Genomic DNA, 15612 nt, shown 5'->3' with positions numbered 1-15612 from the left:
GTGTGTGTACCCCGAGCTTTATAAAAGGTAGCAACCAGGTGCCTGACTGCAAACAGCAGGCATCCAAGAGACACAGTGCCAAAAAACGCAAATATAGTGACGCAAAACGTCAAACGAGAGTGAATCCTGGGTTGTGACCTCACTTTCGCTGGTGACTGACGCTGTTGTGTTTACAAACAGTAACAGACAATAGTATACCTTTAAAAAAATAGCTGTGCAGTGTCTGCTTTAGCTGTGCAAGTAATGAGTATTTTCTTTTTTTTCTCAGTTGGTTTGTAAAACATCAAAAAACGAAACAAAGTCCAAAGTGACTTCTTCAAATGTCTTGTTTTGTCTGACCAAATAGACTCAATACTATATTCTGCTTCTCTAGTCAGAGGTTGAAGGAGTATTCTCATCTTTGACTTAAGTAAAAGTAGCAGTGCCACAGTGTAAAAATACATTGTTAGAAATAAAAGTCCTGCATTCAGAACCGTACTTAAGTAAAAGCACATAAGTATTAGCATCAAAGTAAACTTAAGGCAAAGGAAACATTGTGATGTATGGCCCATTTCTGAATTACATATATCCTGTTATTGGACTATAATTTTTGATGCATTAATTTCTCCATTAGCTGTAGCATGAAAAAGTATAGCTTTTTTTTTTTACTTTATACTGCTGGGTAGCTTTTCCTACAATATTACAATATAATTTCTGAATTGATTTCTAATTTTTATTAGTAATGTAAATTTGTAAAGTAATTTAATCAGTCCAATAAAAGTAGTGGAGTAAAAAAGTAAAATGTTTTCCTCTGAAATGTAATGAGTTAGAAGAATATTTTTAGCAGGGAACGGAAATACTCAAGTACAGTAAAAGTACCTCTAAATTTTACGTGAGTACAGTATTTGAGTAAAGGCACTTAAGGCCCTTTAATGTATTACAAAAACAAAATGTCAAATTTTCACATTTCAGAAACTCGTAGCCTTAATCTTGGGCTTTATTTCTTTTAAAATGTCCTGAACTCTTAGTTGCTTATAAAAAATGAAAGTATGTAAATACTCTTAATGAAATAAAACATAACTAAACATAAGCAAATTTTAAAAGTAAAACACAGCCTAACTCATTGAGACAGCTTATTTTTTCGGACAAAAAGAGACACCCTGCGTGCGTGAACACGCAGTCAGTGTATATACAGAATTAGACAAGCAGAGATGACAGTGTGCCGGTTTGACAATTTCTGCTGTGGATATGACAGTATCAGAGATCACAGAGAATAACTGTTAGTACGAATGTGGGCTGGAGAGATTGTTGGATCCTGAGAAAGGCGGGGAGAAAATGAAAAGAGGGAGACCTGAAGACACACAGAGATGGAAGCAAAGCCTTCACAGTGGCAGTGAATTAGGGTGTGCCATTGCAGCAACATGGCCAGCATTGGTGTATGGTAATTTTGTGCTGACTTGTGATCTTGTGGTAGGATTCTCACTTTGCTCAGCATATCACAATTTAGAGTGGAGACTGATGTGATGCCTTTTTTGCACAAGTATGGAGAGAGGCGGTGGTTCTTCCTCAAATTTAAGGCCTCAGCTGTATCTCCTAATTATTAAGAATTATCACAAGCAGAGGGTGACTGAATGAATGTCACAGTGTGCTGTCGGATAAGCAGCGAGGATACAAAACATGGTGTGACAGGAACTGCTGCACAATCACTTGGGTGCTGTCTAAACACCAAAGCAGGAACATGCATGTAATGTCAACACTGCAGTGGCGGAGGCATCTCACAATGTGATATAGATTCTGCAATAAAAATAACCGCAGTATTTTAGAAAAGGGACATAAAACATTTAAGAGAAGAGAATTGATGGGTTTGTATGTGCATGAGCTCTACCTGTGTGTTCATGTGCAGCTGGGGTCAGTTGGTATTTTCAGTCTTTAAGGAGAGGACGGGGGACTTTGCTCTGCAGCTTTTCTCTGACACACATTTTGAGTTTTTGCAGTTGAGGGGAAATGGGGCCACACTCTGTTGTGACGTGCATTGCGGAGCTACAGGAGAACTCCAACGCTAAGCACATGAGCACACAAACAAAATGGAGTCTGGAGCATCGGGAGCAGTGGAGGAGACGAGAAAGGATGAGAGGAAAGGAGATGAAAAACAGATGTAGGACGATAGTAAAAGACCAGTTCATCCAGATATTCTCACTATCAGTGGTATAAAGCTATGCAGATAGTTTTTTTGTTTTTTCATCCAGGCTTTGGTATAGCTGTCTGACATTGCCTTCACCCCAATACAGTAGTAGAATTTTGTTTGCAGAGCTCACAACATTGAAAAATTAGTTTTAAAAAAACATCAGTAGTGTCATCTTTTTCCACAAACTTTATCCCTGTTACTTCTGCTGTTGTAAAAACAGTCGACAGTGTGTTCTGTGGATTCTGCAGAGTAACAGACACTGTTTCTCTAAAGAGCTTGCTGTTGAATATTTTAATTGTAAATGTCTATGAGCACTGTAGAGGGCTCTAGGCAAATAAAACCCTGGCATAAAAAATCAAAACTAGATGACTAAGATGCTACGAGAGGTTTTAATGTAATTTGGGCAAACTGACTCTGTAAATGTTCTACTGTATATTTAATATGTCATCAGGGTACCACATCAGTTTTTGGACATTAGTGTAATTAGTTTAATAACCATCACAAACAATATTAGAGGGCTCTACAACATGCGCTCTGCATTTTACCTAGAGTGACAGTTGGTCAGATTTCACAGGAAATCTGTTGCTTTTTGTCACCATGAAAAATTGCTTTGTGCCATGAAGCAAGCTTTTTTATTTTTTTTTCTCCAGTGCATATACTTTTTGAGTTCAACATTTGTATTTGTCTAGCTACAGGATCATCTTCCTCTCTCCTGGTCCACCTCAGCTATTCATCTGTTTCTCCATCGCTCTCTGACCTTTCATTCAAAAACATAATGTGGAGGTTTGTTCCACTTGTGACAGATGTCTTGGATGCAGCTACACTGTGATGTTTTTCCACTACAGTTACAAACACAGCTTCCTCCAAAGATCTGGAAGGGCGAGGAGCTCATTGGGGACCTTATTTCTCCATGTTTTGATAAGATACTGTTTTTTATTTTATTTTGACAGATGGAAAGGTAGTTTTGGTGGCTCCTCTGTTTATTTGCCTGTCAATGTATCCTATACAGTTCGTATACATAAATTCATGTGCTTAATGTAAAGTTACGGAGGTCGTGAATATGTGCATTTGTTAAACTCTCTAGATTTTTGAGTTTTATTTATATCTGTCCCACTAGGATGCTGCAATGTTGCAATCACAACAATTAAAGCAAATTCAGCTAATCCTTGTGAACTCTCCCTGACCTTTCAGTTGCTCTCTTTTTTTTAAAAGAGATCAACTCATTAAAACCTTGGGTAAAATCTCATTTCATTGTAACGCACAGCGTAGGCCATTGACTCACTCAGCCCATCTGTTTATCACGAGACTACTGCTGCACCTGTGACAGAGTCACATACACACAGTGACATATAATATATGTTTTTATGTGTCCCAGCATTGTAGAACATTTAAAATGGCCACTTGTTGTGGGCATCCATTAGACGCACACATACAGACACAATCAAGCTCCAGGTCAATTATAAAGTAGGAAAACCCCTTTGAAGTCCCTCAGCCAACAACCTGAGCTGTTACGATAATGAGTGCTCATTTAAAAAGATCAAATATCAAAGCGCTTGCAGTGAGTATTTTAACCTTTATTCTGCTTGATAATGATGTGATTTTATGGACACACTTAACTTTTTTCTGTTTTGAGTATACAAATCCAGCTAGATCTGTTCATACCAATCTAAGGATGTACAATAAAAGACAGGTAGAGCAATGATATATAACAATATATCCCACAACAGGTGTTTGCAATGAAGCAAAGCTTCAGACTCTTGGTGGTGTTTAGCACAGACTTAATGATAACTATCTGATCAGGTTTGCGATCACAGTAAGGTTACACCGGTGACACTTAGGCAGCTGTAGCAAATCCGACGCGGTTGTTGGTGCGGTCGTAGACGGAGTAGTACTCTCTGAGGAACACGTCTCCAAAGATCCACAGGGGCTGGCCATTAGGTGAGGGCAGGTAGGTGGGTGTGATGCCCACTGAGCAGAACTGGTATCCATTCTGATATTGCTGGAGGTGGAGACAAAAGATTAGAATTTTTTATTGCTCACACACCCACATATCAAAAGAAAAACATATATTATGCTTATGCAAAGCATGCATGTAGTAACTTACCTGATTGATGTAGGCAGAGGGAGGCAGAGGGAAGGAGACGCCGCTGATATAAAAGCTCAGAGTTGGCAGGTTGTTGATCTGGCTGCAGTCCACCATGTACTGGAGATCAAGACAACAAACAGATACTGTTTGAGAGGGACAGACACTCAGACTAAAATAACATGGCTCAATTAGTTCATTGTGTCATTACATTTCTGTCTCAACACTTTTTATCTACAGGTGTGTTTTGTGACCTTGATCTCCATGGCACATCATGATTTTAAAATGGTGCAGCATGCAGAGAAGAGCTGGATCTTTATGAGAAATAATAATAGCTTACTTTCCAACTGCTTCAGTGTGAGAGTCTATCTGTAGGTGGTTTTCATTACAGATTTGTGCAAAAATTAAGCGATATTTTCAAAATGTCGATAAAACACAATTGCAAGATGATTATGTTACCTGTGATATTATGCGACTTTTCTCACAATGTTATGCACTTCTTCTCTCACATAACATTTCAAGAAGCATGGCAATGGTTGTTCAAAACATTAGCTGGTTTATTAATATTGCAGCCACCTCACTAGCCGTCATTATTTCCAGTCGAAGGCAACATAGGCGTCTTATGCGAGCAATAATGGAAAGACAAGCCGTTTGTATGTGGGAGCGGTCACGTATAAGGTATTACTGGGAGGTGATACTCCACGATTTCACAGAGGAATTGTGGATTTAAAACTTCTGGATGATTGTCTTGACTTCTGAAGAGTTATACGATGCAGTAACACCTCTTGTAGCGCCTGCTGCATCCTGCCCGAGGGAGCCAGTTCCTACTGACAAGCACGTAGCCATAGCATCATGTGACTTATAGAACTGAAAAAAGTGTTTCCATTGCAGTTTTGCGAAACATGGCTTTTTTGTAATCACTTGACATACCACCTCACGTGAGTGTAAAAACCTTTTTTTTCCAAATCGACATGTTTACATTAGGCAGATTTTATATTTGTAATTTCAGTTTGCAAAATTTGAGGGTTAATGGAAACCGGCCTGGTGTGTCCATTTGTCTTACCATTCCATACTGGCTTCGTTGGGCTCCGATGGCCTGCATGATGTTACCCAGGTACTGGCCTGGGGCTGTCAGCGTGGAGGTTCCAGTGTCCACAATGGACTGGCAGCCCTGAGAGCACCATCCGGTCTCTTGACCATTGATCTCAAATCTGCAACAAATGGCAAAAGTATTTTTTTCCTTGCAGTCATTTGAGAAAACTAAGAAATCACAATTGAATATACTGTCATCTCAGAAATACCCAGCAGTATTCCAAATATCAGCTGACTTTCCATGTTGGTTAAGTGTTAAAAAGCACTGACCCATCTACGCCGATCTGCCAGTAAGTCTCAGAGGTGACAGGCGTCCAGGAGATCTGTCCCTGGTACAAGCTGTTGTCCACTTCTCCAAAAGAGAGCACACTACCTTCCTGTTCTCCCCTAAACCAGGTGACAAACCAAAATGTAGCCACAATCTCTCCATGTGGATATACAGTAGTATCTTAAGCAGTATACAGTAATAAATTGAAGTCTTGTGTCAGTTATACCTGGACAGGTAGAAAGCGAAGATGTTGGCACTCAGCAGATTTTGATTAATCATGTTGTCCATGACGGGAGTCTCTCCTCCAGCTGAGATGCTTGGGTAGGACAGGCCGAGGATGCCGTCAAACCTGGCTACCTCAAAGGTTTCACCAGGCTCGTTTGTGCTCAGACCGATCTCCTGGTTGTTGATCACAATGCCGCCAACCTAAAGGTACAAAACCAATACGATGAGTAAGAAGCAAATTCATAGACTTTATTTATACATGTTCAACGTCAATAAATGTCATAGACTTGTGTATAGATTATGTTCTGTGAATTGGTAAGAATATTCTTCTACTTCTACATTTCGATAAAAAATGCATTTACAGTACTGCGCAAAAGTCTTACACTGCCTCAAACTTGGTTTTAGTAGGTTTATAATGATCATACCTCTGTGTTTCTCTGTAGTCTCTTTACTGAAATACAACCAAAACATACAGGAAATATGTATACAATATTAAAAACACAAATATTTTAGAATAAAACAACTTAAACAGGTAAAAGTTGCAGGTATTTAGCATGACCTCCCTTTCCACTTGCATGTCTTGAACTCAGTATGAGATTTACAATGCTAATCTGCTGGTGTATTTACTCCAGGTTGCATTCAAGTCATGTCCAAAACTCAATATTGATTGTTTGAGCTACTTTTCTTATGGTTGTACGATTCCATGTTTCACGCTAAATATTGACTTCAAGCTGAAGAAGCCATTTTGTTCTTACTTTTTTCATGATTTAATGCGTTTTACATGTTCACCGTATTCTTTGTATCTTTATAAAGAGACTGAGAAATATACAGTGCCCTACTGGATTATTCGCCCCCCTATTTTTTCCTATTTTGTTGCATTTTTTAGTGAACCTACTCAAAATAGACAACTTGGTGAAAAGAAGTTTGTTTTAAAAAACAAACAGTTTTTTAAAATTTGTAAAATAAGAAACTTGAAAGTGGTGTGTGCAAATGTATTTGCCACCTGTGCCATGAAACCCTAAATAAGACCTGGTGCTACCAATTACTTTCAAAAGTCACATACTTTGTTAAATTAAGTCTGCCTGTGTTCAGTTTTCTTTTTTATTGACTTTTACACTTAATACATATAAGAGAAAGCATCTGCTTTCATCTTTTTCTATTGACATTTCCCACTGTGATGCATCTCTGCCCTGTCATTGCTGGTCAAGTCACCTAGGTTATGTTTTTCATAGTTTTCTACATTTAGATTCATTTCCTGTTTTATTTTGTAACTCACCTCACCTCTCTATTCAGATTACCACTTCCTGTGATTGTCTGCCCCGCCCTAATGTGTTTCACCTGTGCCCAATTATCCCCATGTCACCTGTGTAATTAGTCCGTGTGCTCCCTGTGCCAGTTTGTCTTTGTGCTTCTTGTCAAACTTTCCAGCTTTCTTTCCAGTGTTAGCTTTCCTGTTTTTTTGGGATTCTTGCTTTTGATTTTGACCTTGCATTTTGCATAGCATTTTTTGGATTATTTGCCTGTTCTGCCTGCCTGCCCCTGAACTATACCTTTGAGGAAGTAAAGATTTTTTTTCTTCAACTGAATTTTCTCCTGAGTTGTGCACTTGAGTCCACATCTCAGTGTACCAGTCTTGGCAATGTCTTTGTCAGGTATGTTTTACTGTGAAACATTACTTCACCCATTGCCCACCCAAATTAGCGAAAATAGCCGTAGACTGCTTTCCCATTGTGCTAGGAGCACAGCTGTATGGCTCTGCAGCACACGAGTACGCATGTGTGTGGGTTGTTTTATATATTGATATTACAGGAGAACATGTGCTTTAATGCTATTTGTGGGACTACAATGATATTAGCAAAATTGAGGTGCCACAAATGACCTCAAAGACCTTAAGTGTATTGCAATTATACAACTATTACCAGCAAAGTAAAATATATCATCAAAATATATTCATGTTAAAGGGCACTTAGTTCTTAAAATAAAAAAAAACGTTTTGCTACTGCTGTTTCCATGGAAATACATTGAGTCTGACTAATTACTGGAAAACAATCAGTGTCTACTCCAACAAGTAGACAGAACCTTAGTAACGACCTAGCAACGGACCCGTTCTCAAGTCCCTGCTGAGTCCAATGGCCAACTCCTGCGTATGCTTTTTCGAGATCGTGGGGTATCCCCAACGAAATAAATACTGCAGATATAAACACAAAATGCTTAGCTTACTTAATCTTGTTTCTAGGATATCTGCTGAAAAAAAATGTTTTTTGGTTTTTTTTTAATGTGGTTTTGGAGGCATTTTTATATAGGCCTATATTTTTTCTTCATAATCGGGAATGTGGGGTTATTTTTCTGTTTCTTTTTTAATATTTTTGGTCTTTATGGGATGCTTTTTTCTATTTTTTGTATTATAGAGATGCTGTAGTAGTGTGTTCCTAATTTTAGGGTATTGGGTTTTTTTTTTTAAATCATTTTGAATTTTGTTTTAAGATTTTTCTACTTTGGGTACTTTTACTTTTCATACTTAGAGTAATTTTTTCTGATAATACTTACTATTACTTAAGTAGCACTCTCAATGCAGGGCTTTCACTTGAAACATGGTATTTTCACAGGTTTGTATTGGTACTTTTACTAATGTAAAGGATCTAAATACTTCCTCTAACACAGAAAGTTGGAAATTTTAAGATGGGGTCTATGGGGACTGACTCGCTTTTGGAGCCAGCCTCAAGTAGCCATTCAAGTCCCTGCAGTCTCAGTGTTTTCTTAAACTGATGTACTTGGTTTGTTTGTCGGGTTTGACTCACTTCGACGGTGTCATATCCAAAGATTCCATAGAGACTTCCAGCTCCGTAGGGCAGGTAGAAGGACTGTCCCCTGCGTTGGTAGGTAGAGGACTGCTGGGGGTTGAACTTTGTGTGTGCGTCTGTAAACGGCATAGATCTGGATTATCTCTGGAACCATTTTTTCTAACATGTCCTCAGGCCTTACAGAGCCTTTTGACATGTTGATAATTCACTTGATTAGAGAAATCATGAGCTGAACTGCACAGATGCTTCCCCAAAGACCCCCAAATGCTTAGTGGCATGCCTGTAATTACACTAGAGCTCTAAATCCCATGTATGTACAGTATGTAATCTCTTGGAAACAAGATGACAAGCTCAGCATGCTTGGCCTGTATCAGCCTTAAGTCCTCTGGAGAAGTTTTGCACATTTAAAGATGCTCTGAGGAGTGTGACAGATGAGGGATTTGTTGGTTTGTACTCACTGCAGGCCTGAGTGTTACAGTAGATAGAGTCCACCCACAGGTTGGCGGAGCCGGTGTCAAACAGCACCTGGAAGGACTGGGGTGGTGTTCCAATAGTGATAGCGCCATAGTAGGTGGTCTGGGCAACACATTGATTAGAAGTAGAAACCCGTCAGTCAGTTAACCCTTTGAAACCTGAGCAAATTAGCTTGATTTCTTTCAAATGATAGGACGAAGACATCAGAATGCCCAATGGACATATCACCCCCCTTTTTTTTCTATCTTTATCTCTATATACATATATACATACATACACACACACACTCACACACACACACACACACACACACACATATATGTATGTGTGTTGTGTGTATGTGTATATATATATATATATATATATATATATACACACATATAATGACAATTTTTTTGCAAGAAATGCAACACATTAATAAAAACAACAAGAAAATTACCTGAATATTAGCGAAAAAAAGGAAAGTCAAAAACAAATACAAACAAGGAAATGACCTGACAAAGTGCTATTTTAAAATATTAGATATTCTTTAACATATTTCAAATATATAATAACATCCCTAAAAATGTTTCCCTTTCTGTTTGATATTTTTCGAATATTTCTCTCTTTATCTCCTTTTTTGAAATTAATTTTTTAGGTTATTTTCTTCTCACTTTTTACCAATTTCTTGCATTTGCTCATTGCCTTTTCCCATGTTTTTCAGGAGAATTAAACCCTTTTGCTCAGGTTTCAGAGGTTTAGATCCTTGTTTAAGGTGTGTGAATGCAGAAGAAGAAAAACAGATGTCCAGCCAGCTTTCAAAGCATTAATGCTGCCATCAAAATTTAGTGTACTGTATGTAAGAGTGCCATTAGGACTTCTTACATCAGCGTAGTTATTGATGTACATGTTGGCGCTGCCATAGAACTCATCAGGCTGGTACTTGCGAGCAGGATCCTGGTAAGGCAGCTCGATGCCTTTCTCTCTCAGGGCTTCACGCATAGACTTTTGCTTATGCAGAGGGACCCTAAAGAAAGGGAAAGCAAAACACATGAGTTTTGACTTTTATTGATTTCACTTCCAGTCACTTTAGCAGTAGACCATCGAAAGCAGGATTTTTGCTCTTTGATTTAAAAAAAGGAAACAGAATTACAGAGAGCGTTTCCTTACCTGATGATCCCCTCTGCAAGCACCGCACAGACCAAAACAGCAACAAGGCACTTCATGATCCCTCCTGTACACACAACACTTCTGGATGGATACAACTTTTCATAGATCGGAACAGGCTTTATATACGCATGTTCAGGCCCATATCAGCCAGAATGTTATCAAAACTTCATATCAGGTCAGTCAGGGTGACCCTCAGAGCCTCAGGAGCTATAGGGCACATACAGTACCTCCATACTAACTAAATTTGGCATGTGAAGTTCTTACCTAACTCTTATTTAATGTACCATTAACCTTAATATAGCTCGTTCTACATGAAAACTAAAAAAAATATGTAGAGATAAGTTCAAGAAGTACAATAAACGTGTCTGTCTTTTATCCTCGTCTTTTAGAAACTGATCCTCAGCAGTAAGCAATATCACTCTGAGTTTGGATTATTATTTTCCAACGCTTTGTAATAAGAGCATTCTGTCATTTGCCCTAAAATTGCTTTCATGCTGTTGGAAATCATGAAATTGCAGCCTTAGTACAATTTTATCCAAACTGATTTACGTATCAGCAGCAAGGTCAAGCTTAATAGGTTGTGTGGAACTTTAATTCTCCGCAAATAGAAAACAAATGGGTTTTATCAAGGTTTCAGTATCAGTTGCACTTAAACTACACAGTGTTATCAAAACTGTTTGTGCCATTTAGCTTATCAGGACTTTTAATGTTGTTAACATTTGATAGCTGTTTTTTTCCCTCCAATAAAATCAAGATTGTATGTTTATGTCCTTGTTTTTAAAACATCAAAAACATCAAAAAATTATATAACTTTTATAGCCGAAGGACATAGAGTTAAACCTTGCATTTACATTACAACAATGCTGTGGTTGATGTGAGTTTTGGTAGCACAAACGCAGCTGGAAATGTTGCAAGTATCTCACAAAAAACAGAAAAACAAGCATACAAAAACAACACAAAAACATGACATGTTTTTGTGTTAATTGGTCTCAAACAGTAGTCTGCAGCTTGGCAGCCTCTTGCCTTGCTCTCATCGCCATCCACCGTCCCCTCCTCCTCCTGATGACAATCAGCTCATGCATGTAATCAGAACTATATCACTATGAAATACACAAATGTAACCTATCCATGGTTGTCAGAAATATACAATGACAAAAAAATATTTTTTTTCCTTTGACTGAGCCATAGTAATGGACCAAAGGCCTTTAACAGACCACATTAATTTCACTGAAGTTTAACTGCTCAACAACCTCAATAATTTCTTTTTACCTTTTATATCTGCATCATGATAAGCTTTGCATTTTCCCAGTGTTTCTATAAGTAGCACCGTATTGTGCATTAAATAAGACCAGCAGCATGAAAAGTCTGATTACAGTGACTTTTTCATGACCCCCTTTGTTATGCTTTTAGATGTATCAGCACGTCCTTATTTTCTCCATGGGACCAATGACATTGTGTAGACAAGACCCTGTATGGCATGTGATGTAAGCTCGCATCCATACGTAATATCTGGAGTGTCCTTTTCTTAGTAAGAAAGCTGCAATGCAGCATTTCCTTCAACACATCGCAAGCTAACTGCTGTAGAACTGAGCGCCTGCTGAAACTAATGGGGCAAAGACGAGATAGAGCCTAATCAAGAAATCTTGCAGTGCCACAGCTCATTGCAGAGACATTAACTTCCCTGCTGTATTGTAATGCTGCTGTAAATACAAGTTCAGAAAATCGGGTCTACGAGGCAACTTCCAATAATTCACTTCCAACTCTGTTTATAACATCTACAGCTCATATCATAAAATTCAACCAATTTAATTTGGAACATTGGCGTTTAATTGCAGTATTTTATGTGTTGCTGTTGTCACCCAGCCCCACTGAAATGTGTCGCACCTCGTTAGTGTGGATTTTCAAGGGAAAGATCGAGGACGTGGGTGTGTGGCTGCCTGTGTGCAGTATATGTGAGACCCAGATAGACAGTGACGGGCTGTGAGTTAGAGCAGGTTTCCCCCACGACAGGGCTTGGTGTGTGGGCATAAATCAATGAGAAATCCCCCTCTGGAACGCTTACCCATTAAACAGGCATATTGCAGGTACAGTGCGAGTGTTATTCCAACATGTAGTGAATATGCTGTCTGTCATGTGTTTCCAGGCCATCCCACGACATCAGCCTTGAGGAGTTTGATGATGAAGATCTCTCTGAAATCACAGATGACTGTGGTATTGGACTCAACTATGACTCTGATCCATATGAGAAGGTGGGTCCCTGCTTTGTTTGTTTTGGCTTTTATTGAAATTTGACCTTTCCTTGCATCTCCAGTGCTTTTTGAGTCAAATATGTGAAAATGCAAATTTACAGTGTGAATTGTCCACATGTATGCAAAGCGGTTGGACACGTTTACAGTGCAAATCAGTTCACTGTTTGCAAACTTTAAGTTTTCAGTGATTTATTATCTATTTGGAATTATGTATATTTTCTGCCAAATTTTGAAATTATTCCATAGTCAAACAGCATATCTGTTTTGCTTCTCTGCAGTTGGTTTGACAACCTGCAGGTACGACCTGGTCTCACTCCCAACTCGTCAAATACCGATGCTTGGTCAGTGACCCTTGACATCAGACACAGATGCAGAGAGGCACCCTTTAGTGGCAGTATTAGATACACAAGGGGGCAGCATTTGTTGATGCTTTGGGTATAAAGAGATACCTTGGTATAAAGAGCGAGAAAGTCCACATTGGGAGGGTGAGAGGGGAGGTAGATGAGTCAAGCAAATTCCAACAAATTTGCAAAACAACCAGTAACAACATTGTGTGCTGGTATGTTAAGCACACTATGCAAGTGACATTATGTTATGTTAGTAACAAACTTACTTATTTTAAGCTAAACCACAATGTTTCTGTTGGTTAATCCTAAAGAAGTAAACCTAAAAACTTACCTTTTCCTGATTTGTAAGCCTAAAAATGTCCCAACTTTATTTAAAAAAAAGACTTTATGCATTTAACAAGCAGAAACCAGACCCTCAGGAAAGCCACTCAGCCTTTTTTCAAAGTAGTGGTATTGCAGCCCAAAAATCCCATACGGCCTGAAAATCCTTTTCCCCATAGGCCACCAGTGTAAAAGAGACGGTTGCAAAACTGTTCACAGGACACCTCAAACTGCAAACAAGCTCAGTGATGACAGTACTATTCAGAATTTTTGAGCCATGGTGGTTTTATGTTTGTAAAACTTTTCTCAAGCCGAGAAAAGTGATTTAAAGATCTCTGACATCATCACAATGTGAAGTCCGTGAGCCTTGCAGGAACCCGAAAGAAACAGTGCTGTGCATATTCAGTGGGCTGCATGCCGCAAAAGTATACATAGAAGCTAGAGAACTTTTTTGGCTTAAGTGCCAGGCAAGCAGCTCCATTTTAATAAATAGGCGCCATCTTGGCATCTGATATCTTAAGATAAGATTAAATAAGATAATCCTTTATTAGTCCCACAACAGGAAAATTTGCATTGTTACAACAGCAAAGGGATATCAAAGCAGGTATGTACAAGATAAATAAAGCAAAAGAACAATATCAATAGTAAAAAAACAAGACACAAAACTCAACAGTTAAAAAAAAAAAAATATATATATATATATATATATATATTTACACCAATTACACACGGAAATAAAAATAAGAATGCACATTGTTACAATGAAATTGCACAGGTTTTAAGTCCACTTTGGTGTGTTTGTGGTCTCCTAAAATCTGTGGCAAAAACTGTACATTTCTCATAAAAACAGAAGTTTATTTTAAAAAAGAGATTATGCATGTAACGAGAGTGAATTGACCCATCTACCCTAAACATCCAAAACTAACAGGAGGGGTACTGAGTGATCATATTTTTATGTTTAGGGCCACGGAACAAGCATTGGTATTGAATGAGTTGGGAGTGCGAATGCGTTGGCAGGTAATACCTGCAGAAACAGACAGCAGAGAAACATGTAACATCAAGCAAGCTATAGTGACAATAAGCTGAAAGTGTATTTAAGGTGAGAGATAGACACTAACTTGGTTGTGTAGCTTTTAGGTAAGTGTTGAGAACTGCCTATTTGCATATAGCTGTCTTATGTAAGTGTCTCTGTAGCTCCAGATTTTTTTTATCTAAGCTACCTAGCTTACCAGCATTGCAGTCATCATGGTAATGACCATAAGCCTCTGATGTCCATATTAGAATACCAGGGACAAAATGTGAAACATGCATGGCTTTGGTGAAAACAGTAAATCATTTCCCATGTGCTCTGATTACATACAGGATTAGAGCAGACCTCATACTGTATATTCACTGAACTCCTCTGCATATAATGGAAATTCCAAGTAGCAATTCCACTAAGCATGCTATTCAAGTGACTGTGTTGTGAAGTGTATGCAAATAATTGAGTCATTAGCTGTATCATCCCACATGTCCGTCCAGCTTAGACGTTAATTATACAATTTCTAAGAACTGCTCTCCCTCTCTTTGTGTTTTTTGCTCTCTCCATCCTGTGGGATGTAAATGTTTTATGCTGGTGGCGTGGAGCCACGGCTGCAGCAGAGGGTGGGTGACCCAGTGCAGTTTGCTGCTATGCAGAGACAACCTCCTTCCTTCCCTCCCTCCCTCCCTCCCATGTGTCTTCCCTTCCCTCCCTGCTATGCAGAGTGTTGCTCGGAGACGGAGCTCAGATTCCCTCCTCCCTTGCTGTCTACCACCTCTCTGCTCCTTCCCCCCCCTTAAAGCTGTGCTGCCTTCACTTTCTCCTCTCCCTCTCTCCCTTTCTCCCTCTGCCGAGGTGACTGGGAATGGGGATTTAGCTCAGGGACGGTTGCTTCTGAGGGTTGAGCTCTCTGCATAAATCTGTGCGAGATATTTTGCTCCCTCCACTTTAATCCACCGACAAAACACATTATGGATAGCAAGCAAAGCCCTTCTGTAACAAAGCTGTGTTTGTGGAGCATGTGAGTAGACTTCCGGAGAAAGAGAGACTTTATTTTTTTCTCGTGCCAGAGAGGTCATACAGTGGTAAACCATGCATACATATAGAGCTCCTCATCTCTTTCTCCCTCATGCGTCCATACACACACATCAGACACACATCAGCAGTGGCCCTGACTGCTCACTTCACAAACAAGAGAGTGCAGGGCAGAGACAGTGTCGGCCCTTGTTACGTTGCATCATTGCCCAGAGGAAGTAATCTTGCTGACATGGGATGGATAGGACACACACCCAGTTGCCCTCTGAGTGTGTGCGTGTCCATTTAAATAAGGGAGAATGAAAGGCGAGACAGGATTTCATGCACAGGCTTTTTCACATGGTATTTGATTTTTGCCTGCATCAGTAGGGTGGGTGGGTGTC

The 15612-nt window shown here is 39.1% G+C and overlaps 2 protein-coding genes across 4 annotated transcripts in view; one reads left to right on the top strand and one right to left on the bottom strand.

Moving 5' to 3' along the window:
• mapk8ip2 (mitogen-activated protein kinase 8 interacting protein 2) overlaps positions 1-15612 on the top strand; it is a 39228-nt gene that overhangs the window by 5188 nt on the left and 18428 nt on the right. For 2 of the 3 annotated variants that reach the window (XM_088079904.1, XM_042495639.2), the window contains exon 2: positions 12400-12505. In XM_088079904.1, the coding sequence (XP_087936030.1) occupies positions 12400-12505 (106 nt within the window). Of the gene's footprint in view, positions 1-12399; positions 12506-14681; positions 14818-15612 lie in introns of those variants that run through there. The other variant, XM_088079906.1, reaches the window with a different exon arrangement.
• LOC121949848 (gastricsin-like) lies at positions 3718-10353 on the bottom strand. The gene is made up of 9 exons (XM_042495642.2): positions 10257-10353; positions 9972-10113; positions 9092-9209; positions 8631-8749; positions 5834-6033; positions 5610-5726; positions 5311-5458; positions 4269-4367; positions 3718-4163 (listed from the first exon to the last, which is right to left on the bottom strand). Exons 1-9 carry the CDS (start codon positions 10310-10312, stop codon positions 3999-4001), a joined length of 1164 nt encoding a protein of 387 aa, XP_042351576.1. The 5' UTR covers positions 10313-10353; the 3' UTR covers positions 3718-3998.

This window comes from Plectropomus leopardus, chromosome 7 (assembly GCF_026936395.1).
Source record: "Plectropomus leopardus strain MGB_pleo_1.0 chromosome 7, ASM2693639v1, whole genome shotgun sequence".
Classification (NCBI taxonomy): Eukaryota; Metazoa; Chordata; class Actinopteri; order Perciformes; family Serranidae; genus Plectropomus; species Plectropomus leopardus.
The sequence above is the reverse complement of the archived record's forward strand: the minus strand, read 5'-3'. Positions and strand labels throughout refer to the sequence as shown.

Coding starts and splice junctions, on each gene's coding strand:
- LOC121949848 (XM_042495642.2), bottom strand. CDS start 10,312: ATGAAGTGCCTTGTTGCTGTTTTGGTCTGTGCGGTGCTTGCAGAGGGG. Junction 10,114..10,256: donor CTTGCAGAGGGGATCATCAG/GTAAGGAAACGC, acceptor CCCTTTCTTTAG/GGTCCCTCTGCATAAGCAAA. Junction 6,034..8,630: donor TTGGATATGACACCGTCGAA/GTGAGTCAAACC, acceptor TTGTACCTTTAG/GTTGGCGGCATTGTGATCAA.